The 25,428-nt window shown below is 42.4% G+C and overlaps 1 protein-coding gene across 2 annotated transcripts in view; it reads right to left on the minus strand.

The window, feature by feature from the left end:
- The window catches only part of ZNF335 (zinc finger protein 335), a 272,021-nt gene that overhangs the window by 175,458 nt on the left and 71,135 nt on the right, over nucleotides 1-25,428 (minus strand). For both annotated transcript variants that reach the window (XM_078651910.1, XM_078651911.1), the window contains exons 2-8: nucleotides 16,591-16,863; nucleotides 11,908-12,178; nucleotides 11,076-11,153; nucleotides 10,216-10,569; nucleotides 8,172-8,291; nucleotides 7,924-8,076; nucleotides 1,491-1,746 (exon numbers count right to left, since the gene is read on the minus strand). In XM_078651910.1, the coding sequence (XP_078508036.1) occupies nucleotides 1,491-1,746; nucleotides 7,924-8,076; nucleotides 8,172-8,291; nucleotides 10,216-10,569; nucleotides 11,076-11,153; nucleotides 11,908-12,178; nucleotides 16,591-16,809 (1,451 nt within the window). In that variant the 5' untranslated portion in view covers nucleotides 16,810-16,863. The remainder of the gene's footprint in view (nucleotides 1-1,490; nucleotides 1,747-7,923; nucleotides 8,077-8,171; nucleotides 8,292-10,215; nucleotides 10,570-11,075; nucleotides 11,154-11,907; nucleotides 12,179-16,590; nucleotides 16,864-25,428) is intronic.

The raw sequence follows: 25,428 nt of genomic DNA on the forward strand, positions 1-25,428 counted from the left end.
GTAGCTTTTCGCGCTCTATAAAATGCCGTATTATTATTATTATTATTATTATTATTATTATTAGCTAAAGATTAAGTGCTTATCAATGCAAATGCAAAGCCTGTGACGGTGATATCTTTGGAGATCAAGCATGGTGTTTTAAATTCAACTTTTGTTTTAGCTGGCAGCCAGTGCAAAGTCTTTAATGCTGGGGAAATTTGATTGAAATGCTTTAAACATAAGGTAAGTCTGGTGGTAAAGTACTGATGTTTCTCTAGGTTGTGCAAAATGTTTATCTTGTAATCCCGGTGCAAATACCTTGGCAAAGGTTAGGTTAGTAAATGACAAGTGCTAAAACCAGCACAATCCTCTACAAAAATGGGAGTATTTCCAGCAGGAGCCTTTGGTGGCTGAAAGATGGTGTGAAGACTGCGCTCACTTTGAGAGCAACAAAATAAGTCACCAGTGATCGCCGTGCAGAGTTCAAGAGTCAGGCGAATGTGAATCCAAGCTCATAGCTGGGTATGAATCCAGGGAACAAGGCAAGTGTTGCAGAGGATCTGCCTCTAGGATGGATCCCTGCTGCTCATGTGATTAAAGAAGCTACAGTTTTAGAGGAAGGATGCAAACTATTTAGATTTGTTACCTTTGGTGCATATAGTAGGCCTGGCCTTGGTCTCTAGCTTTAAGAAGCTCTTTCTTAATATCCACTATGGTGTCAGCCAATCTCCCTTACAAAGCAATCCTAGCACATGATTGGCCTAATTGGCTTATCTTTCTTTTTGCCCTATGTCAGATTAGAGACTTCATTGTACAACTTTAGAGGCATCATCCTGGTTGCAGAAATGCAACTGAGGCATTGTGAGCATTATGCTTTTTTAACTTCAGATGCTTATGCACTAAACATGATACATCTTGTCCGATTAGGTTTAGTCTTACCTTCACAATTCCTACTAAATGTTTTAATCCCTAGACTTCAAGCAGGACATGCATTATCTGGGTATGGTAAGAGATTTTACTCCATGCCCTGGTAATATCAAGGAATTTACAGACTCCCGTTGGCTCACTAGCATTACAGGTAGCTCATTTGAGACCATAAATGTGTGTAGCACTCTTTAGCCCAACAAAAACTATTCTGCTTAGTTACTGCTATGAAGGTCTAGGAAACAGCTATATGAAACATAAGCATATGCCTTATGCATTGGGACCTTACAGGCATCTCTATAAGGTTGCTGGATTCAAGACATACATACATTTACTACTTAACAGTAACTATTATGAGGATTTACTTGCCTACCAGATAACATGTCTACCTGGTGTCAAAAATTGATTCTAAATATATACTAGAAAAACAAATGAACTAGATAGGCATAACCCACGTCACATTCATCTATTGCTCTCGCTCTCTTTCTCCATTATGATTAACTCCTTACCCTCTCAGGTTGTCTCCCATTATTATCCACTTATTCAGAATCTTAAAGGCATTGGGTTAACAGCTTTCACCCACTCACCTTCGTCCCCTGTATTTTCTGTATTTTTTGTTCAAGAAATGTCTTGATGGACGGCCTCGTCTCCTAGGAAGTACATCTAAGTCTTCAGATATTGTTTTGGAGATGGGATCTTTGTTCTCTGAATCGGATTGGCTGATGCTGAGCTCACCTACGTGATTATCAACTTTTGGCATGGCTTCTTTTTCTGGTCCCATCAAGCTGCAATCCCCAGAGCTCTGACTGGTCTGTGAAGTTATGACAGACTCGCCCTGAGTGACTTATGCAATGGAAAAAGCACAGAACAAAGATGTTAACCTACATGTCTAGTTCTGCTTAATAACTGGGCAGATAAATGTCACTCAATGTTAGCAGTGTTGAAGACTACCTAGAATTTGATCCCTCTTAATGTGTACAATCACAAGGCATTTCTAACACAACTACATACATATTCAGATATGGCTTCTGCCATCAAAATTAAATTAATAATCATGCAATCTCAATTAATCTATATTCATTAAAAACAATCAACCATAAGAGATACAATTAAGAAAAATACACATAAAATCAGCATACAATTCAATCAGAAACCAATAGACTCGTGGTTCTCACTGCCCCAGAAAGAACACAAGCAACATGCTAACAAATGTGCACATCAAAGAAAAATGTTAGATATAAAAGTGGTGATTTAACTTGGTTAAAATTATTTTTTGTTAACAGGAGACAGAACCATGTACTTCTTAAAGTGCTGTACATAGGACAAAACATGAGGAGAAAATGCAGGGTTTCGTGTCTTTAAAAGTTATTACATGGACGGGGAGCTGAGTCAAAATGCTTAACCTAGTCCCTTGGGATTGTCAACAGATGATGGGCAAGGTTCACTGTATATTGTGTCAAAAGTAAGAGATGGTGATTAGATGTTGCAAAGCAGGGATATTAATCTATAGACTGCGTGGTTTTAACCATTACAAATTGCCAAACCAAAGGTTTAGTCATAGCTCCGATGTCTCTTTGAGATTATTTACTGAAGTAGAAAGTGTTTGATGTCCATTATGGGCCACATGCATCATTGTTGGAATTTGCGATTCCTAAATTGCGAAAATTAAGGAATCGCAATTTAGGAATTGCTAAATCCTATGCATCAAGAAATTGCAAATGTTTTTGCGATTCCTTAATTGCGAATTGCAATTAAGGAATTGCATTACATTGATTCCTATGGGCCTAGAGGCCCGTAGGAATCAATGGGAAGGCATTCTCATTTTGCGAATTCGCAATTAAGGAATCGCAAAATGAGAATGCAATTTCAAGGGTGCAGGGGGGATCCAAAGGACCCCCCCTGCACCCCTGAAATGTCATGTAAGTACATTTTACTCACACACATGTCCCAAGGGTAGGTGTGTGTGTAAAATATAAGTTTCAAAAATGCATTTTTTTGCATTTTTGAAACTTTTCGCAAATTACCATGAAGGTTTACTTCATGGTAATTTTCCCCTTCCAAATTGCGAATTCGCAAATTAAAAAAAATCATGCATAGCATTTAAGAATTTCATAAATGCTATCGCAATTTGAGAAATCGCAAAAAATTGCGATTTCTTAAATTGCGAAAAATGGAAAAAAAAATGATGCATCCCCAAAAAGGTTTTTGCATTCGCAAACGGCTGAATTTTGAGTTTCGCACCGTTTGCGAATCCAAAACAGCTTGATGCATGTGGCCCTATATGTCTGCCTGGGTGATGGAACTGGGGCAAAACAAGATCCAGAATGACCTAAGAGCTTAAGGCTCTGCTCTAGGTGTCTCTCTGAAGTCCAGAGATGACGTGGTCAAGGCCAAGACAATCCTCCAAAAATAGCCAATTCAACTTGACTTAAGGTTTAAGCCACACATTGAGCCATAACAATGGGGGATGGTGTAATCTGTCAGAAATATAAGACGTTCCCAATATTTCATGCAATATTACTGAGTCAACACTTTGTGGAAGACCTAGCAACCTTCTTAAAAGTAATTTTTCACAGTCTGTATCAATGTTACAGCAACGTAACCCCAAACATCACACCCATTATACAATATTGAGATATGCTTTGCATTATGTATTCTTAACATAGCATGAATGGACTTATGACCTAATCTCCTTGCAAGGTCAAATACACAATTAATGGACCTCTCAAACAGTGGTGCTTAAGTTGAAGCTGTCCATGAAATCCACAGATGAATCTAAAAGTGCCTGTATTCCAATAGCAGTTATTGAAGAAGGACAGTGTCATCTGCATAAAGCAGAGCAGCTAAAATTAAATTCCCTATGATCGGCAAGTACCTCCCTTGTTTAAGTAAAATTGATACATGGTGGTCAACATAGGGAGGTAAAATACATCCCAGACGGACGCCCGTTTGCAGACTAAAGTGTTCAGTGCATTCTCCTGCCTCGCCATACCTAACTGATGCTGTTACATTGTGTTGCAAATCCCTCAATAACCAAATAATATCCCACTTTACCATCACGGATTCAGGTATAGTTCATAGTTTATCTCTGTTCACTCTATTGAAGGCTGAACTGAGATCCATGAAGGCCAGGTGAATGATTCCTTTTTGGCCACAGTGTATCTTGAGGCAACCAAGTTTTTGATTTCTGAGGAACCCACTTACTATTTACTGCAACCAGGGGACCCCCTACTTAATCAATGTTGGAATCTGGGGGCCCCCACTAAGTAATTACTGGAAACTGTGGACCCCGCACTAAGCATCTTTGATGATTTGAACCGCAAAACAATACACAATAAATAAAGAAACAAGCATTCATCAAACTAATACAGAAAAAATATAAAATATTTGTTCTAATTCACAATCAAATAAAAAATAAAATAGAATTTCAATATGAAGGCTGGAGCATTTCTAAATTGAGATGAGGACACTCATTGTCTATACTGTACTCTGTTTGAGACACATGAACTTCCACAAATCCAATTTCAAATTCCTCGACATGTACAGAAAGTTTTTAAAATTTTCAAATGTACATTTAGTTTTTTTTATTTATATATACTTTATTAATCTGTTAGTATCATACAACTTTCATAGCAGTCGATGCCCCCTGAGTAGGCTTTGCGGTCCCCCATGGATCACAGGTTAAAAACTATTGGTTGACTATCCCATGACCAGCTCTAAATTCATATTGTATATCGGATAGAGCATTATATTCCTTAGCCCAGAGATGTATATGGTATAAAACCACTCGCCTGAGAATTTTCACTTCAGAATCGATCAAAGAGAGAGGTCACTAACAAAAGGGGTCTTCTCTAAAGCCCTTTTTAAACACGGGAATGATCACTGAGTGAGACCAGGATGGTAGCATCCATAGTTTTACAGCTGCGTTAAGATGTTGCGTGACCAAAGGATGCCCACAGATCAACACTGGATTTAAAAAGATCAGCTGGGACCCCATCTGGGCAGGGGCTTCATTGTTTGACAGAGCAGTGATTGCATTTCTCACCTCCTCACATTCGAATTCAAATTTCGTTCTCCCAACAGGCAACAAAGGAGCAGGATTGCAATCTTAGTCGGTATAAATAGTAGCAAAATTCTTAACCCATGTGTCAGCAGAGATCTGGGAGACAGCTCGAAGCATGGGAGGATTTAAACAGCGGCAGATTCGCAATAGACCAGAACATGCTACTACCATTTTTAACGTAGCCTAAACTTAGTTCCTCACAAGCCTCATGTTTAGTATTTTTTTCCTTTCCCTAAGGGCTATCTTGTAGCTTACCTGACCAGAAGTAATTAAGGCATTATATGTAAGAGTTTGCTTCATGACAGCTTTAATTCTCGATGGGCACATAGTGCAGAAATGGTGAAACCACTCTTTGGGTGAAGGGCGAGAAGCATTAAGAGGCCTAGACAGCAGGAACTTAACTGCTGTACAAACTGACTGATAATAGGGCAGAATCATATTTTCAGGCGAGCCTTCTTATAAACAAGCCTCAAAGTCTTATGCACAAAGCTAGAACAATTTAGAGTAAAAAACATCCAGCAAAATTCTGTCCCTTTCAATTCTCAGCCCCTGGTGATGTAGTGTAACCACATAATTAAAGTTGAATAACTTCCTACTGGAATGAATCCCCCACTCAAACAGGGCAGTCAAGGAATTGTGGTCATTACAACCATCCCTTAAAACCTTGACCACCCTGGGGGATGAAGCAGAGTTGAGCAGACAAAAACAAACTTTAAAACTGACATATTTCCTCGACGAATAAAAGTGGGGGGCAAAAGGGACCCAAAGGGTCAGACTATCTACTAGATAAAATTGATAGATTAAATTAAAAAATTATTAAATTCACCAAATCCCTCTGTTTAGAATGTTTAAAATAACATAGAGTGATAGCATCACAATCAAACAGGGTGCTATCTAAAATAGGACAACCCTCACACAATTGTAAATTAAAATCACCTATCAGCATAACAGAAACATTATATTACATGAATTTTTTTACAAATCCTAAAAAACCTGATAAGATCATGCAAATGACAATCTGGGTCGGAATAACATTTTTAAATGTAAAAGTTCAAAATTAATAAATTGGCAGTTTTGAAAAAATGCACTAAAGCAAGGTTTTGGGAACTGGTATTCAGTGAAACACATTGACAATTCAGCCGCAAAGCAATTAAGGTCAGATGGACACCCTTGGCCCTCCCATGTGCACCTGCATTGGCAGGGATAAAGAAAGAATTGCATCCATCCTGTTTAAAGCAGAAACCAACATCCCATGTCTACTGCAGACTAATAATATGAAATCCCTTTAAGAAATTGCACCACTGGGCGTCCTCCCTTTTCCCCCCCAACACACCAGCATTGTTCCAACTCAAAACCTTCCAAAACCCAGACAAATTCAAAACGATAGGTGCACTTTTAGAAATAGATTCAGTAGAGCGGGGAACTTGCAAGACAATCTATATTCTCCACACTGATCAAGACATTCATCTGTTGGTCACTGATAAAATAGAGATCCCACTATCTGAATCCTTGAGTGCCGGGCTCTAATTCAAATGCGGGCCACCACCAGAGCTAGGTAGAGCTTGCATCCTATTAAAAAAAAAACAAGGGCAAATCTAAAATGTCAGACTGGCCCATATTAATTTGTGATCAATCTCCCATCAAAAGATTTCGGCCTCTACCTATCCAAGAGACTTCTCTGACCAAGTTAATTTTGGGAAACAGTGATTGACACCAACCCAGTTGCTTGTTAAGCCACTGTAAAACCTTGTTTCCAAACTGGAAATAGATTTCTTTCCCCTTGCTCCTTAGGAGGGTGTACGTTGACCAAAATTAGCACATAGGGAATGGCAGATGGAGGCAAATCGAGAACCGATTGCTCTTGTGAATTCTCACACTGTCTCTGTACGACCCTCATGTCATGGTGTTGTTATCAAACCTCCCAGGGTGCACTGCTAGCAATCCCTGAGCAATAAAAGACACCGGAAACAAGCATCATGGGACCGGTTTCGGGGTAACACCCCATATCAGCCAAGCTAGCTTGAATCCAGGCAACTGGTTCCAGGATGCTTGTTTCTGGTCCAGGGAAGATCTGGCTTGGCAGCTCGGGCTGGACTGTTCCCATGAGGAATAGGGTCAAGACTGATTTGTATATGGCTGGGTCTGAACTGGGGTGGTGACGTAAGCTAAAGAACGATGATGGATTCAAACCAGATCTGTGACTGGGGGTGAGTGTCTGAAAAGTTTCAGCACTCTATCCATCATCTCCTTGTATTGTCTCATTCTAGTTTGCCAGAGCTTTGATGGAATCCACTAAGTGTGATACCACAGTTTCTAGTTTAATTACACACTGGTTGCAGGACTCAAACAAATATTTCAGAAGGGTTTCTATTCTTTTGGAATTTTGTCTCTGCCAAATTCCTGAAATGATGGGCAGAACAGACATTTCCCTCCAGACGGGCAGGCGCGTGCAGTGAGCTCGCTCTTGGACCTGTCACGCAACCAGGTGCGTCAGGTGCTGAGGTGCAGACTCTTGCTTAAAACGCACTTTCTGCCTCCTAGATCTGAGGCAGAGAGGGCCTTGAAGTCCCAGCCCTCCGGTTGCAGCAAGGCACCTGGGCATTCACTTAATAATCGGAATCAGCACACACAGAAAAATAATCATTATACAGAAAACAGTTTAGAAATGTGGCCAAACCATTCATAAAACAGATGAAATGAATTCATATCCTATAGCTGGAATGAGTGTTTTCAGATTTAGCTAAATAAAATAAGTTTATTAGTCACAGATACTTAAACTACACTGTAATTTGCATGCGATCCATACAGTGTGTCTCAGACAGTCTGGGCATAGATCCATGACATTTATGTCACACTATGATTGACTTTTAGACAAAGAGAGCTGCAGCTTTCACTCAGCTGTGAGCCCCGACGCGCCCTGCCTCAGTGGATCAAAACAAAGGTTTTACACCACTTACTAGTGGGTGGTAAAGGGTCCATCAAACGGGAGATCTTGCAAGGTCTTCCTGGCCGACGACGCAATTTCTCTCCAGTTGAAGTTGAAACAGTGCGCTGATGGTTCTGCTGTCGCCCGCAGGCCTCATCATTGGCTGGATTGTAGTCACTGTCGTCTGTAGGTTTGGGAGAGGGTAAAAAATTACTATTAGGCACTACATTGGGGAAGGCGTTCCAGCTGAAGACTATGGTTCTGGAGAGGCAAGATTACCATCTGCATCATCAATGGCACCCGCATCTACTATATCATCCTCTTCTTCCTCCTCCTTCTCAACTTCTTCCTGCTGTGGTGTGTCTTTACTTTGGTGACCTTTCTTAGGAACACTTGCACCTGGAAGAAAATAGAAAGATCAGACAAGCACTAGGATCCGTTACCCTTCAGACACCTGGGAAAGAGTATCAAGAGGCAAGTTAGAAGGGCAAATGGAGAAACAAAAGAGACCCAGGAAGAAATGAGGACATGTAGTTCAAGCCAGGTGTTTTGCCCTCCTGGCTTGTGAATCTTTCCTGGGAACCAGCTCTGCCTGACTGATTCTGCAAGGACCACACCTCCCGCCTACTTTTTGTTACATCATATGGGGGGTGAAAAGGATATCATGACTAGGGTGGATGCTCAGGGGGCTTCCTGTAGAACGAAAGAGTGGAGTGACAGAAGTGATCAACGCAAGCCTTTTTGGGTCTCACTACACATAGATTAGAGCTAGGGCCATGAAGCACCACCCTTGGTTTAATCAGATATGTTTTCACCGGTCTGTATCTAAAAATATGCACCTCGAGAATGGGTGGTTGTAAGTTGGGCCAGTTATTGAGTACAACTGGATAGTCTCATGTTCCTACACTTTTCTGATCTCTTTAACACCATGCACTTGTACGTACAGTACACTTTTCTGATACTTCCCCCTGTTTTATACAATAGTGCAGCACAGTCTGTACTGCAAAATAGTCATGCCATTCATTGTCTGCATTCATCTGATCAATTATATATCTTAGGCCTTACTTTTCTTTCTTATCTGGAACATATGATTCTGCATATGTGCATCTCTGTTATTCAGGCCACAGTATACATATTGATGGCCAGGATTGGGTTTAGGTGAAAGCACCGGCCTTTTCTTTAGTGACGCTTTTTCAGTTTTATGTACTGAAAGATTTTCTATCTTTTTCTCCCAGCATAGTCTCATAGGTTAGCAGAAGCACTGTTTTCGTGGCTATACTACTGTAATAATTAATATCTATCTGCAGACCATTCTTATGTGTCTACCGCATGCTGCTAAACTGTAGCCAGCCACAATTTCACTAAAACAGAAAAGATTGAAAATGCAGCCTAGTTTTTGCTTCACAGTAGCGATAAAGTGTGTTTAAATTATTTTATAATGCCCACTAGGCATTCCATCACCAAGGCCTTTTCTCAGCGATTTGTACACTAAATCTCAAAATGGGCCCTCTTTCAGAAGTGCCAAGTGACCATTTCTTGTGATTTTGCCCTTAGCACATCCTTACAACATTTAGATAAAAATAGTGAACAAGGACCCGCGAGAGTCCCTTGTCGGAACTAGGAAACCTCATACAACTGGGTAGCTGAATGATTGTATTTTCATCCCGCACGGTAGTTGTCTGGCCTCATCACCGGCTTCCTGCTCCAACGTCAAGCCGGCGCTGCAATGCCTGACGGGTAGCACTGTGTGCTACTCTTTTGTGGAGATCTTTTGTTCCTTGCCGTGTTCGGTTGTGTATGAGGAACCCAGGGAAATGAAGTAGTGAGCGTGAAAAAAGTGTATATTAAAAAAGGTTGTTTAGTCCACTAAGAAAACTTTATTAGTGTGGCTAACTGCCTTAATAAAATAGTGAAGGAGGGGTACCGGGACCAAGAAGTCAATGTATTCTGGTCTCGTTCAACCCTCACAAATGGTCATTTGTGAGGGTTGAACGAGACCAGAATACATGGACAACTACAGTGCGGGATGAAAATACAATCATTCAGCTACCCAGTTGTATGAGGTTTCCTAGTTCCCACAAGGGACTCTCGCGGGTCCTTGTTCACTATTTTTTACTCCGACTTCTTTTCTCCTGAGAGAGAGACTGCTAGGCCACACTAACACTAAGTTTCGGGGAACTCTGTACATTCAGTGTTTACTAGTTTAGAGGACAAGTACATTGGACCCCTATAAATATCGTCCTTTTTGGTCCCCCTCTGTTGTTCTATAAACATTTAGATAAAGACTGCGGTGGCGAGGAGGGGAGAACAGATGCAGCCTGACCTGCTGGGAAGTGCCGCTCCTTCATATGCCGGAAGAGTGTGTTCTTTGAAACGCTCTTGTACTGACACATTTTACATTTAAACTGTTGCACGACCACCACTTCCATCATGCCCTCCAAGTCCTGCAGATCTGGGTCTTCTGTGTCTCCGGCACTCCCTGGATCAAGATTGTCCCTCTCACAGTTCTCCGGCCCATCGCTAGGTTGATCAGGCTGGACTGGGATCAAGTGTTCTTCAATGTCGAACTGGTGAGAGCCACTGGCCGGTTCTTGTTCTTCAGAGTTGTCCAGGGAGGTGGAGGTGGGTCCCTCAGTTACACCTTCTATTGCAAGGTGTGAGGATCCGATGAGAGTTCCTAAAACAGAAAATAGATTGAACAAAATAGAAACTCTATAAAAGGGCTATTGAGAGATAGTAAAGTGATTGAAACTATCACTGAAGTAATTCAGAGACACAGAGGGGAGGCTGTTCACTTATGATGTGATGGAGATAAACACAGAAAATAACTCCAAGTCTGCGTCCAGCGATATTGGCATAATTTGAGCATGCTTAAACCACTCACACATTGATCCTGGTGACTGTTTCCAAAAGCAACTCATTAGGAATTTTACTTTTTCATACAGACAACAGTGCAACCTTTCTTTCCATATGTTTCTTGTGGCATACAACTCTGCCTACCAGTAAGCCTGTAGCCATTAATTTCTCAGAACAAGTGGCTTGCAATAGACTCACCATTTCTGCAATGTAAGTGCAGTGTCAACACACCTACACCTTTCTTCTAAAAAAACATCAATAGCGTCTACTTGCTTAACATACACATTAGATTAAGATTGAAGTGACGTTTTCTAATAACCAACTCACCATCATCAGGACCTTGCAGAATAAGGTATCGGGTGGTTTCAGCAACTCCGCCTTCAGCACTTGACACTTCAATGCAGCCTATTAAGATAAAGGGGAGGTGGTAGAAGGAGCAGAGGCGGTAAAGGAGGTTTAAATGAAACGAGGGACACATACAATTAATAAAACTGGAGAAACAGGCAACACTGAAGGGATGGGTATCTTGGGATATCAATACAGACTCAACAAGATTGTGCTATTAACATTAGACATTTAGAGGCAGAAAGGGAATGCAATTACACCATAAAATTATAAAATGGAGTAAAATTGAATTTAATAGGAACGTGTTCAGCCTCAGAAAGATGGATACAACACATGGTCACTCTGAAGCTGGAAAAATAGGTCCAATTCTAGGAACATTCTTTCTTTTACATTGTTAAGGGTTTGGATCCCTTTAGATGTAGTGCTTAGAGGCTCCATTACCGCCTATAATATCACAATGAATTCCTAAAGATGATATTCCCATTATGCTAATATGGGGCATGAAGCAAGATGCCTATCTTCCTTCTGTGGAATAAAATGTATTTTCATATTGTTTCTTACATCTCATGGATCACTGCTAATTAATAGCCAACATTCTGGAGACTGGTACACAATTGACTTTGATGGCCATGGCAAGTTCTTTGACTTACACATGTAAACAACCACAGGGAGAGTGCATATTGGGGGGAAACAAAAAAGAATGGGTAGTTGAAGAAGAAACATGTTAGATTCAAAGGCAAAGTGAGGCAATAGCATACCAGAAAGGAATTACTGAGACATTTTGGTTGAGGGGACGACTGAGACAACCACTCACCTCGTATTATGTCTGGTCCAATTGTAGACTCGATAATCCGGTCAATTGCAGCACCTAGATCCGAGGAGCTGCTGGATGTTGAGTCTGACACAATCATACACCCATCAGAAACCACACTGGAATGAACAAGGACATGTGGGGCCTCGGCAACCATGATGGACTGGGTGACTGTACAGACACTGGAAACGCTGGACTGGGCAACGGAAGAGGAGTCTGGGAGATATGTAACAGAACTGGAGTCTGATGTCGAGCTAGTTTCAGACACCTGTTCCTAAAAAGACACAAATAAAGAGGAATTTGCAGCAGGCCGTATAATAAAATAGGAAAACTAATAAAAAGACACAGAGTGGTTATAAGGGTTGAAATGAGATGGAATGGACAGAGAAGAACCGGAAATCAAACTGACAGAAAGACGAGAGAAGGCTGAGACAGGGAGCAAAGAGAAGAGGAGACACAAAAGAAGAGAGGAGAAGCAAAAGACATGGAAATAGTAATTAATAACAGTGAGGGGAAGGATTAGCAAATAAAAAGATACGGAATAATGAAAGGATGGAAGCAAAGCAAGGGTTTACAGAAGGTAGAAAGGGAAGCAATTAGGATCCGAGGGGGTAGAGAAGTGAGATGGTTTAAGGGAAGTGTGGGAGATGAGTGTAAACGGTAACATGGGAAAATGACAGCACAAAAAGAGAAGAAAAACGTGGATTAAGATGACACAGAAACAGACAAGACATAGGGAACTAGAGGGAGAGGGAAAGAAGAGATAGAAACTGGAGGGCACACTGCATAACACCCAAGAGGGTTCCCACAAATCAATGCCTTTTATACAGATCTATTCCCTTTTTTTATACTGAGAAAAAAGTTTTCATGGAAGCTATGTTGAACAGATTGGCAAAAATTGTTAGGTCTCATCTGCCCTCATCAAAATGTCTTCACACTGGGGGCGTGACCAGAAACAACATCAGGAAAGTCTATAATGCACTGGGACAAGCTGCACACGTTAGACTCCAGTGCTCTACTTCAATTGGTTTAGAAAAGGCCTTTGATGCATTGCATTGCAATTACCTGAGATCTTTCGCATCGCGTGTCCTCTATTAGAGGAGTATATCATCTCTTTCCTCAACAGATCGCTAGACATGGGATATCTGCCGAGCGAACTTAAGGAGGCGCGGGTAAGACCCTTATTGAAAAAACTGGGGTCGGATCCTGCTGTGTTAAAGAACTACAGACCCATTTCCCAGCTCCCCTTTCTCTCAAAAATCCTTGAGCAGCATGTTCTTCAGTCCCTGTCTTGCTATCTGGAATCTTACCACCTACTCCATGATAGACAGGCAGGGTTTCGAGCTCATCACAGCACCGAGTTGGTGATGCTCTCGGTGCTGGACGACCTAAGAGGTAGAGCTGACTGTAAGAAAGCGAGCGCCCTGATATTATTAGATCTATCAGCGGCGTTCGATACTGTCAGCCACACCCTACTCTTGGATAGACTGAAGAACTTTGGGATTAAGGGCTTGGCCTTTCAGTGGTTGGAATCCTTCCTTATAGGAAGGACCCAAAAGATACAACTGGGGGATGAAACATCTGAGGTGGGGTTCTTAGAGTGTGGGGTACCGCAGGGGTCTGCCCTGTCCCCGCTTCTATTTAACCTATACCTGCAACCACTGATTGCTTCGCTAGCTGCGATGGACTGTAAAGTCTTTAACTACGCGGATGATACGCAGCTGCTGCTAAGTATAAATGACACCACGGCTGCGCAACTTCAATCCCAGAACATCTTGAGGTTCACGGTGCAATGGATGACGGATAACCTTTTAAAAGTCAATCCTGACAAAACGGAGATCTTGGTTATCCCATCCACTTCCTCACCTTGGAGTGACCTCTATTGGCCTATGGAGTTGGGCCCTGCCCCAAAACCAAGCCTGGCTGTGAAAAGCTTAGGGATTAGGTTGGACGCTGACCTGTCGATGGCTCCTCAGATCGCGTCGGTGGTAGGCAGCTGTATTAATATCATTCGGCAACTGCGGAAGTTATCCCCTATCCTCTCAGAGCCCATGATGCGATCAATAGTGACTGCCACTATCATTTCCAGAATCGATTATGGGAATGTCCTCTATCTTGGCCTACCGAAAACCCTTACCAACAGGCTCCAAGTTTTGATGAATGATGCTGCCCGATTGATCTTTAGACTCCCCAGGAGGTCTAAAGCCACCCCTCTATTACAAAGCCTACATTGGCTTCCAATTAAAGAGAGAGTGGAATTTAAGAGTTTGTGTACAGCTCATAAGGCAATTTACGGTAAGGCTCCGGCCTATATCAAGGAGCGCCTACAACTGTACTGTCCGGTGAGAACACTTCGGTCTTCGGATTCGCAGCTGTTGACCTGCTCTCGCTACAGGCTAGCGACGAAGGGAGGGAGAGCCTTTTCAGTACTGGCTCCCCAGTTGTGGAACAGTTTGCCTGGAGGGCTGCGCGAGGAAGGAAACCTCCTAAGATTTCGAAAGAGCTTAAAAACGCTATTGTTTAGGAGAAGCCTGAGCATGGCATAATCCAATGCTGCTCTTTGCTCTGATTCCGCTGTGTTATTGTCCTGTACCATCTTTTCCTGGCGCTTAGAGACCTGTAGGTGATTAGGCGCGGTATAAAATTAAAATAACAATAACAACAATAACAATAACCTTTTCCTAATCGTTTTAAAAATGAACGTGGGTCCCAACTTTCAGTGAAAATGCTGCAAACGAAGCCGAAGGCCAGGGTACAGATTTAAACCGCAACTTCTCATCGTTCTCAGTTGGAAGTCAACAAGGTTGTCTTCTCTTACCCCTTCTATTCACCCTTGCTATTGAACCCCGGGCTGAATCGATCTGCTGGTTCAGGGACTCAAATGGCATTGACTTCAAGATGATAAAGTGCCCATACCTACAGATGACCTCCTTTTATCCATCAGATATATGTGGTTGTCTGGTAGAGGAGGGATGCTAAGAGTCAATATCTATGGAGTATTCTCGAGCCTAATATCCAATTGGGACAAAATCAATCCTTTTACTAGTGTAACGTGGGCCAATGCGATTGACTGGCAAACCAACGTTGCCAGATTTAAGGATCTTGGAGTCGCAATAATTTGTGACTCGGCAGTACCTTGGGACCAAGACATAACCCCTTTGACTGACACATGCAATGTAGAACTGAAGGCATGGGGCATGCTGCCAATCTCAATCACGGTGTGTGGCTATTTTGAAAGTGGTCGCCTTACCACTAATCCTGGATGAACTACAAAAGTACCCGTTAGAGCTCCTCCAGAGTTTCTGTAAAAAATTACAGCAGCTACAGTGTGCTCCTTCTTATGGAAGGCTGGGGTCCCAAGGTTGCTGTGGACAAAAGCAGTCAGTCCACTTATGATAGTGGGCATGGGAAATCTGATGCCAGATCAAACTACTAGGATGTACATCTCATTATAGTGAATACATGTGTATTTGGAGACACAGATGATTGGGTCTTCAAGCTGGATCATAACCGGTTTGATTCTACTCCTCTGCTAAATTTGCTTTATATCACCAAAACTCTAGAAAACTTTTTTATCCACAAATGTGGTCCTCTCTTGCTAAAATGAATACACACCAGGAGAGTAGGGTGACTAAAGGAATCCTACTATAGGTACTTAACAGCCTGTGCTACTGTCATTCCACACCTGCGATTAGCATTTTCAAGTTGTGCCACGTATGGGAGGGTGAGCATGTCAAATCATCTGCAGATCTGTAAGCTGAGGATAACCTCTACAAGTATTTACAATTCAGACATGTACAGGGACCCCATCTTCCAGCCACATGTCTAAACTGAGACTATAGCCCTCATGAGGCAAAACCAACAGTGAACAGCAAGGAGCCAATGTAGCGGCAAAGGTGTACAATACTTAAGGTGGGAAGTGGATGCTGGGGCCCTGACTGAGAAAGAGTGGACAAACAGCAAGATGGCACCCTAAGAAATGCCCATATCTGTAAAACTCCATCTAATCCAGTTTAGCTCCCTGCATAGGGGTTTATAAACACCAAAATGCCTGTGATACATGCTTCACAAGGTCCCGCCACACTGCCGGAGATGTCCTCACCTGGTGGGAGATTTGTTTCAAGTAGTGTTGGAGTGCTCAGGAATCCAAACGTACTTGGAAGAAATGTTGAATACCCTGTCTGATGTAATCGGCTTTGAAAAAGCTAGACCCCAAGGCAAACCTAAGTTTGGTCCAAGCACTAGACCTCCAAAGGGAGCTGGGAGAGCGAAAGCAGTTGAAAAGAAGTAGAAAGTCAGAAAGAGGAGATAGGGAAGAGAAAGAGAGGGAAAAGTTGAGGTGAAAGATCACCTAGATAAACCAAAGGCTGGAAGGGAGAACAGTAAATGAAAACAAGTAGGACAACTAAAACTGTATCTGGGTGTGGGCTTAAAGGGATTTTTTAAGAGAAAGGAGATGCTACAGTAGTAAAGATACTAGGAGGAACGAAGAGTGGAAAGTGGAAAATGGGAAAAGTGTAGACGACAAGGAGAAAATAAGCAAAAAGAACAGAATATAAAAGCGAGCAGCAAAGAAGGGAAGATGGCAGTAGAAACAAGTTATAAAAATCAAGCGGAAGGCAGAATGAATGATACTGAAGAAGAAGTAAATTAATACAGCCATGGAGTGTGAGGATGAACACATACCACCAAGCCACTTTGATCGGTGCTCTGGCCCACTTCAGAGTCCACCTCCATGCTGCTGTTATCAGCTTCATGCAGCCCATGAGTGACGGCGGTGTCGCTGCTATCTGCAGACATGGCTTCCGAAGTCTCCACTTCAATTCCGCTCTCAGAGGGCATATCTTGCCCCATGAAAGGGCCCACATCACTGCTGCTCTCCACTTCGTTTTCTTCCATCTCCATTCTGCACTCGAAAGAAGTCTAGTACTCCACATGCAGGCAGCCAGCTTCCCTGACCTGTGGAAGGGATTCAGAGAAATTAAAATTCTAAAGAAGGAAGTCTGTAAAATTAAACAAGCGTTTCTTCAATGGCAAAACAGGAGAAAGGCAACACACTAATGAAAGTGTTAGTGAGAAAGAGGGAGAAGAGGGTACATAAAATGGCATCGGCAGAAAAAGATATGGCATCACAAGGTTAACATGGAGAATCTTTAATCTGTCTACTCTCACACCAAAGATATGTTTCCTGATTGACCAATAATATAGGCAACACCAATGACTTAATTGTCTACTTGTAATTAACAACGGATCATGTTATCAATTGTACATATCTGTCAAACTCAGAAAGGAGAAAAGGGAGAGGCCAGTTAGAGACCCAAATCCGAATCTTGCGTTACACAACTATCTTTGCAACAGAAGCGCGCCTACTTCTGCTTCTTACTCAAAACTCATGACTTGTCGCAGTCCATCTACCCTCCCTTTCCTATCATCCCGATGCAGGAGCACTGCTCAGCCAACATCATGACTTGATTGAATGTACTAGCATCTTCTGCCCGTCCCCTATACCATTAGTTACCCTTCTTCGACATACACTCCTCTTGTTCTGTTGCTGCAGTCAACTGAAATGATCTAATTACCACAGTCAACAACCAAGACAGCCACTCACATCATGTTCATTTCTAAGCAACCATCACCTGGCAAAGATCAGCCACTAGTGGCACCTTCACTCGCCACTAGTGGCACCTTCACTCGCCATTCACATTACTCCTTTCCATGCTCTTCTCATCATCTTTAATGCACCTCTTCGCAAATCCAAACCCAATCCTACCCACCCTACTTCAACAACTGCAGTGTCAAATCCTTACCCACTGTCAAATTTTTGCCCTCAACACAATTGTTTTATTTATGATATTATTTTAGCCCTCCGCAGGAGAACAAAATAACATCAACAGATATATATACAAACAGAATAAGAACATGTAATAAAAAGACCAAACCGGTCAACTAATTGCAAGTCCAATTGTAAATAAAGAGCTAAATCATTTAAAAAGAATAAAAAATAAATAAAAACACTATAACAAATTGAAGGATTAAGTTGAAACATGATACTACGATAAACACGAGCAGGGTTATTTCCTTATAGCTAGAAAATACCAATCACAACAATTTAGCTCTTTCATGGACCGTGGCGGGGCCAAAAAATAAAACATAACATGTCCTGAAGAGCAGGGTGGCACAAATTTCACATACGGTCTTTAAAAGAAGACGTTCCCAACTTCCAAGAACTGATCTAAGTGGTAAACCCTTGATCTCGACAATAAAACGAATCTTTTAATCTTGTGTGCATGTTCAAAGGCATTTATTATAATCTAACATTGCTCGCTTTTGAAATGTATTAAGTCGGGAGGGAAGTTATCTGGAGAAGACCAAATGGCCAGGGGAGCCCGACCCTCAGGTTACAGGCACTCCTCAAATATAGCACAGGGAACAGGAAATATCATGCAAGAGGGCTACTGTCAAACAAAAATGACTGATTCATAAAAAGGGCAAGTGTAAATTGAACATAGTGCAATACATTTTTTTTATTTGGTGTGAAATAGTTTAAAAACAAAATATGATTGTGTGATTTTTAAGGAAATGTATACAGAGCACTATTACAAGAATTGACAATGACTGTAGATCTGGCTTTACAGCGACAATGTATTGTAATGTAACGTTTTACATCTAGGTAGTAGTAATAATAATAATACATAGTTATACAGATTGGCAAGCGTAACTATGCTTGTAGGTGATGGCCTTCTGTGACGCACAAGTGGGTTTATATTGCAGTACGAAGGAGCCACAACAGGATGAGGAAGCTTTCAATGAAAACGGTTAAGTGGTCATCAGGGATTTATATTGAACAATTATTGAGACACATTTTTTAAATATAGTTTTGTTGCACTCTTATAGTGCTATGATGAACATGGGCACAAAAATACTGAGAACAGCGTTCGTCAATTAGTAGATGCGAGAGGTGAGATCATTGTACGATAGCAGTCTGGTTTAAGACCAGGTAGATGCTTTGCTTTAAACTTAAGAAGCCTGTCAAGTGTCAGGCATTTGCTTGAAAAAGAGCAGCCAGACTGCAAACTGGAGGGGCTGGACTCAAAAGAGGCAGTTCATACCCTGGAGTGGAAATACATGGTGCAGGTGCTTGAAATTGATTTGACCAATCTTTTCAAAGGTGGATACAGGTAGGATGGAGGTATGCACATGCATCATCAGGGATTAAAACCCATTATTTATGATGTTGGCAGGGATAACCCCTCTCGCCACTGCTCTTAATGTTTACCAGTGGGTAGCAGGTTAGAAAAGTGCTCGGGTATGGGGTATCAGAATAGGTACCATCAAGCACCAAGTATGGATGTATGTGGGTGACACACTGGTCATCTGCGTTGTCCTGAGTACTCGGTGCAACTACTGTTAAAAGAAGTGATGCAAATGAAGACACTATTGAGGTTGTGTATGAATTGGAAAAGGAAAAGGTGTTCCCAAACTGGGAAGTGACTAGGAAAGCCAAAGAGCTGTACCCAGAGACAGAAGAGAGGTGGATTCAGGTGACACATAAGGTAGATGATCAGAATAAATAGAATATGGCAGCCAGCATACTGGTACAGTTATGGAACACCTTGCCTTTTTCTGTAATGAGGGGAGTCTCCCTGGCCAAATGGTATTCCTGATGAGGTGTTTATATGCAATGCAAAACTCAATAGGAAGGCTGATACAACATGAAAACGAATTTGTCTAGCGGAAAGGTAGGTTCAAAGGAACATCATAGTCTGTAATACAATATGATCACAGGATAGGTTCACTGCACAATTCTTTTCCGGAATTTAACAAAGACCGAACAATACCCTGAGGCAGTAGTAAGACTAATAACCTGGAAGAGTAACTGGAACAACAGGCTGGAGTGTAGGCTCTAAATGCGATAATTACTATTAACAAACATTGGCAAAGCTAATAAGTCTTGCCCATGCAAGATCTATTGGCTTTGCCAATATGTTCTACCCATGTTGTACACCAGTGTAGCTGCTGTTCAGCATGGCTAAAAGTTAGTGGCGTAGAGGAGCGTGGCGAGGAGTGGAGCGTCGTAGAGTGGAGTGTCATAAAGTGGAGTGTCATAAAGTGGAGTGTCATGAAGTGGAGTGTCGTGGACTGCAGTGTCGTGGATCGCAGTGTTGTGGAGTAGAGAGCAGGGGTAGAGTGGAATAAAGTGTTGCAGAGTGGCATGGTAGGGTGTTGTGGCGTAGCGTGGAGTATGACCGTTGAGTGAAGTGATATAGAGTGGAATGGCAAGGAGTAAAGGGCATAGAGTGAAGTTGCGTAGAGTAGAGTGGTGTGTGTTGGAATAGTACAGTGTTGTAGAGTTGAGTAGAGTGTCAGAGTGGAAGGTCCGTAGAGTGGAGGGGGCATATATTGGAGGGGCGTAGAATCGAGTAAAGTGTTATAGAGTGCAGTGGCGTAGAGTGGAGTGGCGTAGTTTCAGAGTGGAGTAATATAGAGTGGAGTAAATTCGCATGAGGTATCGGAGAGAGGCTTAAAGTATTGTGGAGTGGCGTCGAGTGGCCTAGAGGGGAGTGGAGTGGCGCATCATATCATAGAGTTGAGATTTATATCATAGAGTGGAGTGCCGTGTCATAGAGTCGAGAACAGTGCTGTAGAGTGGAGTGTCATAGAGTGGAGTGGCTTAAAGTGGTGTATGCCTGGTGTTTTAGCTCACTACTATTAGAGACAACACATTTTCAATTGAAATGAGCATTACATGGGCACAAACAGTGTTACGGATACAACTATACAGCGTACAAACGATAATGTGTGGAAATGGCATAACCTAGTGTACTGATTTATTTTGTTTGTATTCAAATATTTGTTTCCACCACTCTTCCAAATTACAAAAGTAGTACTTCATTTGTGCTGTCCTAATTCTGAAATATTTGACAGTTAGTTTACACAAACATTTAAATTGAGCCGTGTGCTAGAAAAAAAAACTTTTCCTTCCCAAAACCCTGCAAGATTATCACATAAATACTCCTACTTTGAAGTCAGAGAAAGAAAGTAAACACCAATCTTGCTCGGAAGACATTTGAACTCTGTCTTTGAATGCACAGCAAATATGACATGATAAGAACAACATTTAAAGGACTGTTTAAAGAAAGCGAGGACTTGTGGAAGAATGCAAGGAGCAATGGTGAGCAAGTTTTACCCCAGAGGAGGGACAAAGACATGCTGGACAGTCTAAAACAAATAAAGCCTGCGAATAAAAAGTGAGAACATGTGAGTTTCAAACCACAAAGCCACTGGTAAGCAATGGATGGAATGCATTCCCAGGGAACTTTCAGAATGGCCACAAGAAGTCTTTTTGCAACCAGAGAGCTGTGCTGTCTGGCAGGATTCACTAAAAATTGATACTCATGGTGTATCTGCAGATCCCCAGAAGAGGCTTGATTAGGCAAGGGCATTGGACAGATATATTCTTGCTTAATAGTCGCATTAATCAGATTAAAAATGTAACCTGGCCATAGAGTCACATTTTGCGCTTCTAGAGTTGGAGGCTCTTTAAAGAGTTTGTCTGTAATGTATCTATAATCCAGAGTGATGTGAGGCCACCCAAAACCACTGGAAGCTGCTTCCTAATAGGCTGGTTTCAGGGATGTCGCTGGTAAGAACCTCAGTCAGGGCACCCTACTGACCAGTTGCTATTGGGAAACTTGTCCTACAGTACCAAGGTCCTTGAGTGTCCTCACCTCCCATCCCTCCACCCCGCCAGGAAATCTAAACCCCAGAAGAAAAAAGTTCTGGATATACAAGACCCTATAAAAGGGAACATGTAATGAGGTATGTCCCATTAGCTACCCTCTATCCCCAACAGTAGTCCAGTTGGCTTTGGGACTTTGAACTCCAGTGAGTGAACTGTGCCAAACTAGCAACAGTGTCTTAGTTTCTCTCCAAAAGCCCACTCCAGGGATCTGCTAGAAGAAACCACCAGAAAATCATAATCAAAGATGTCATTCTGCTTTGTTTGGATTTTTAGGCCAGTGATGGTTGTTTACATTATTCAGAAAAACGTTATCTGCAAATTGCATTGATTCGAAAAGTCAGATATTTCAGTTACCAATATAGTAGCAATGCACCCTTTTGACAGACAGCACTAGACTAAAGACATGAGAGCTTCCGAGAAGTCCAGAACCCACACAAACATCCCCACAAGCGTTAGAAATGTACTTCTAGTGCCTAGTGAGTTTGGGGTTAGCATTTCTGATTTTCTTTCTGTATTATATTTTTAAGTGCAATATTAACTTATCTGCCGTTTTAAAGTCCTTTCCCTTCTTTTAAAATTAAAAATTGCCAGGACATTCACATTATTAACTGTTATCAAGTCAGTCATGCTACATTCTGAGTTCTAAGCCCCTTCCCCCTCCTGGGCAAGCTTTCTTTGCTCGATCTGGCTACCTTGATAGTAAAGTACTGCAACGGGGTTCATGACTATCGAATGAAATGTAAAAGTGTTGTGGAGCTGGGACACTAAGTATAAACAATCTCACTCTACAGGAAGAGGGTCCAGTAACCTCTGACTGCTCAAGAATCCAAGAAATAGCTTCATAAAGGACACGTGGTTGGGATGCCTCTCGTAGAAGCAACTTCTTAAGTAGTTTAAAACTTGTTATTGAACACAAGGTAGGCAGATTACAGGGACAAACAGTCAACCATGCGACAGTACCTCATGACACTGGTCTAAGCAAACACATTGTTGTAAATTTATTTAGGTATGTGCATTGCTTAACAAATCATTGGTAGTAGCCTCAGAGAGCCAATGTAGGCAATGCATAGGAAAAGCATTTCAAAATATGACTTTCACAGCATATACCTAATACATTACAACTCATGAGTGCCCAGAAGGGTCCATGTGGTAGAAGAGGACGTAGAGACAAACTGAGAGCAAGAAATGTAGTTGTTTGGGAAGATATGACCCTTGGCACCATAATAAATACAGTTTGCTTAGGTCAAAACATTTCCCAGGAAACCTTTTCTCAAACCCTGGTAAACTATGTACCAAGCAGCAAGAAATCCCAAGAGAAGTGCATGCTCAGTTACATCAGTGCCAACAATTTTAAAGTACGGAACAACACTCAATAATAATTTTCAAATAGATTTGGAAAGCTAGAGAATATTTTAACAAGCATCACGTTGCCAAAATCATTAACATTGGGTGCAGGGGGATGTAGGTATGATTAATTTAAGTTTAAGGGAAAAATCATCTGGAAAATGTAATGCACCATTGAAAAACAACAGTTTGGGGTTGACACAGGCCTAATTACGATTTTAGGCTTACTGCAATGGAGCAGAGGTCAGATACACCAAGCGGGTCATCCAAGTCAAAGTTTATACCTTCAAACTTAGGGGCCGATTATGATGGCGGACGGACCTGAGTCCGTCCGCCACCATAGAGCAGGAGGGAACCTCCGCATTGCCTGCGGAGTTCCCTCCTATGCAATTAGGATGTGACCGCCACCCTGGCAGTCACATCCTCTATTTTTACCATTGCGGCGAGTGCGGCTTCAAGCTGCATCCGCCGCAATGGTAAAAATGCATAGATTGCATTTGTATGCAGAAAGCGGCAGGCACCATGCGGTGCCTGCCGATTTCTGCATACAAATGCAGGGGGGTACCATAGGTACCCCCCATGTGCACCCCCCACGCCCCCTTCACCTAGGGGGCCCGCAACGGGCCCCCACAGTGAAGTTACACATGCTTTTCCACGGCGGAAAACCCGCCGCGGAAAAGCATCTTTTAAAGCCCTTCCTAATATGGTGGACGGTGTCTGAGAGACACCGCCACCATATTAGAGCTTTTCCGCCGCGGTTGTAAGCCAACCGCGGCGGAAAAGCTGCGGACGGAAACCAGGACCCACCAGCCATCCTAATGTGGCGGTGGGTCTTTGGTGGGTCCGCTGCGGTTTTTCCGTATCCTCTGGGCCGGCGGTGGCTTCCGCCGGCCCGGAGGATGCGGAAAAACTGCAATCATAATAGGCCCCTTAGTTTCTAGAATTAAAGTCAAAATCCTTCAGTAAGGAATGGTACAGGGCTATGACTGGTGAGGGTCTCTTGAAGCTGGCTACATTGTCGCTGACATCCCACTGAAGCAGTTGTTTGCCACAAAAACTCAGAGAGGGCAAAGCTCGACTTTGTAGATGCCAAGGTCGTTTTGTCATTTGACTGGATTTGCCACCTTGCTCTGGTTCAACAATCTACTTTCAGACTTGGTCACTTTTTTGACTCTTAAAATCCTCCAGTCATGCAAGGCTTTAAACACTAGCTGGGCAGGGTTCCCTAAGGCTGATTACCTTTACAGCAAGGTCCCACTTGACCAGCTTTTAGCACAGCAGAAAGTTCAGAGGGGTACAAACCTAGTTTTCTTGCCCACCTTGGGTGCGATCTCCCTGTCACCTTGTCCCAGGGCTTCTGAGGTGGAAAGAACTACTAATTTCCACTTTTCTCCAACTGCTGTGAAAGGTCTTTCTGGTTAGTCCTAATGCCTCAAGGCCTCAGATAAGGCAACAGATCTTGCTCTAGCCAAGGCCCCTTAAGAGTCCAGTCCTTTGGGGTCAGTTGGGCCCGCTAGGGAGTTAGGAATCCTGCTACTTCCTGTGCCCCAAGAGCAGGCAATTAAACTTGTAGAGCAGTATCTGCCCCTTAGTGCCAGCAGGAATCAGTAAACATTGAGTCTTAACCTCCTCTACGTTTAACAGGAGTCAAGGGTCTAATTGCTTCTAGCTGGGCCATCTTCAGGTGTAGTTGTGCCATGTACAGGAATGTTTGGAGGTGGCGGTGGTGAGGTGCTAGTCTTACCCTGTGTGCTAGCCATTTATTGGAGAAGTTTTACTGTGATATCCCGTCTATTTCTCACCCTACGCTCACTTACTTTTGCAAAGCTTCCTCTTTGCTTCAAAATAAAAATCCCCAGAAGCTCTAAATTCAAAATGGATGAACTTTCTTTCCTCTGGAGGAGCTCGATGCAAACACCTAGCCACATTCCCATTTAGATAGGCTCTCTTCGACCATTTTTGCCATTTCCCATAGCGCATAGGAGAACATAGCTAGCACGCAAGTGGCATTCATTGATCGGAGTCCACCACTCATCGTGGATGCCCCACAATTGTGCCATCTTCTTCTTGATGCCTTCTTGTGCACGAGGCTAAACTGTTCACACAATTAGATGTCATTCTTTGGACCTAAGTCCCACAAACAGCTCTTGTGGGGTTCTGAAAAGGGTCTCTGTCTATAAAAGGTACAGCAGAGCTTAAAACTTGATTTCTGTGGGATTAAATAAAGCCCTACAAAATGTCAAACATATTCTGGAAAGCTTCACAGGGAACTCAAGATCCAAGTCATAGGGAGAAGAAAATGGGAACTGGCATTAGGGTGCCACTGTATGGCTCCAGAAATGTCACATCTGTTCAGCAATCGATGTTTAATGGAGCAGGCTCCACCTACTGGTACAGGAGAGCTAGTTCGGGAAATTTCTGATCCAATGTGGCGTCTC

This window comes from Lissotriton helveticus, chromosome 7 (assembly GCF_964261635.1).
Source record: "Lissotriton helveticus chromosome 7, aLisHel1.1, whole genome shotgun sequence".
Classification (NCBI taxonomy): Eukaryota; Metazoa; Chordata; class Amphibia; order Caudata; family Salamandridae; genus Lissotriton; species Lissotriton helveticus.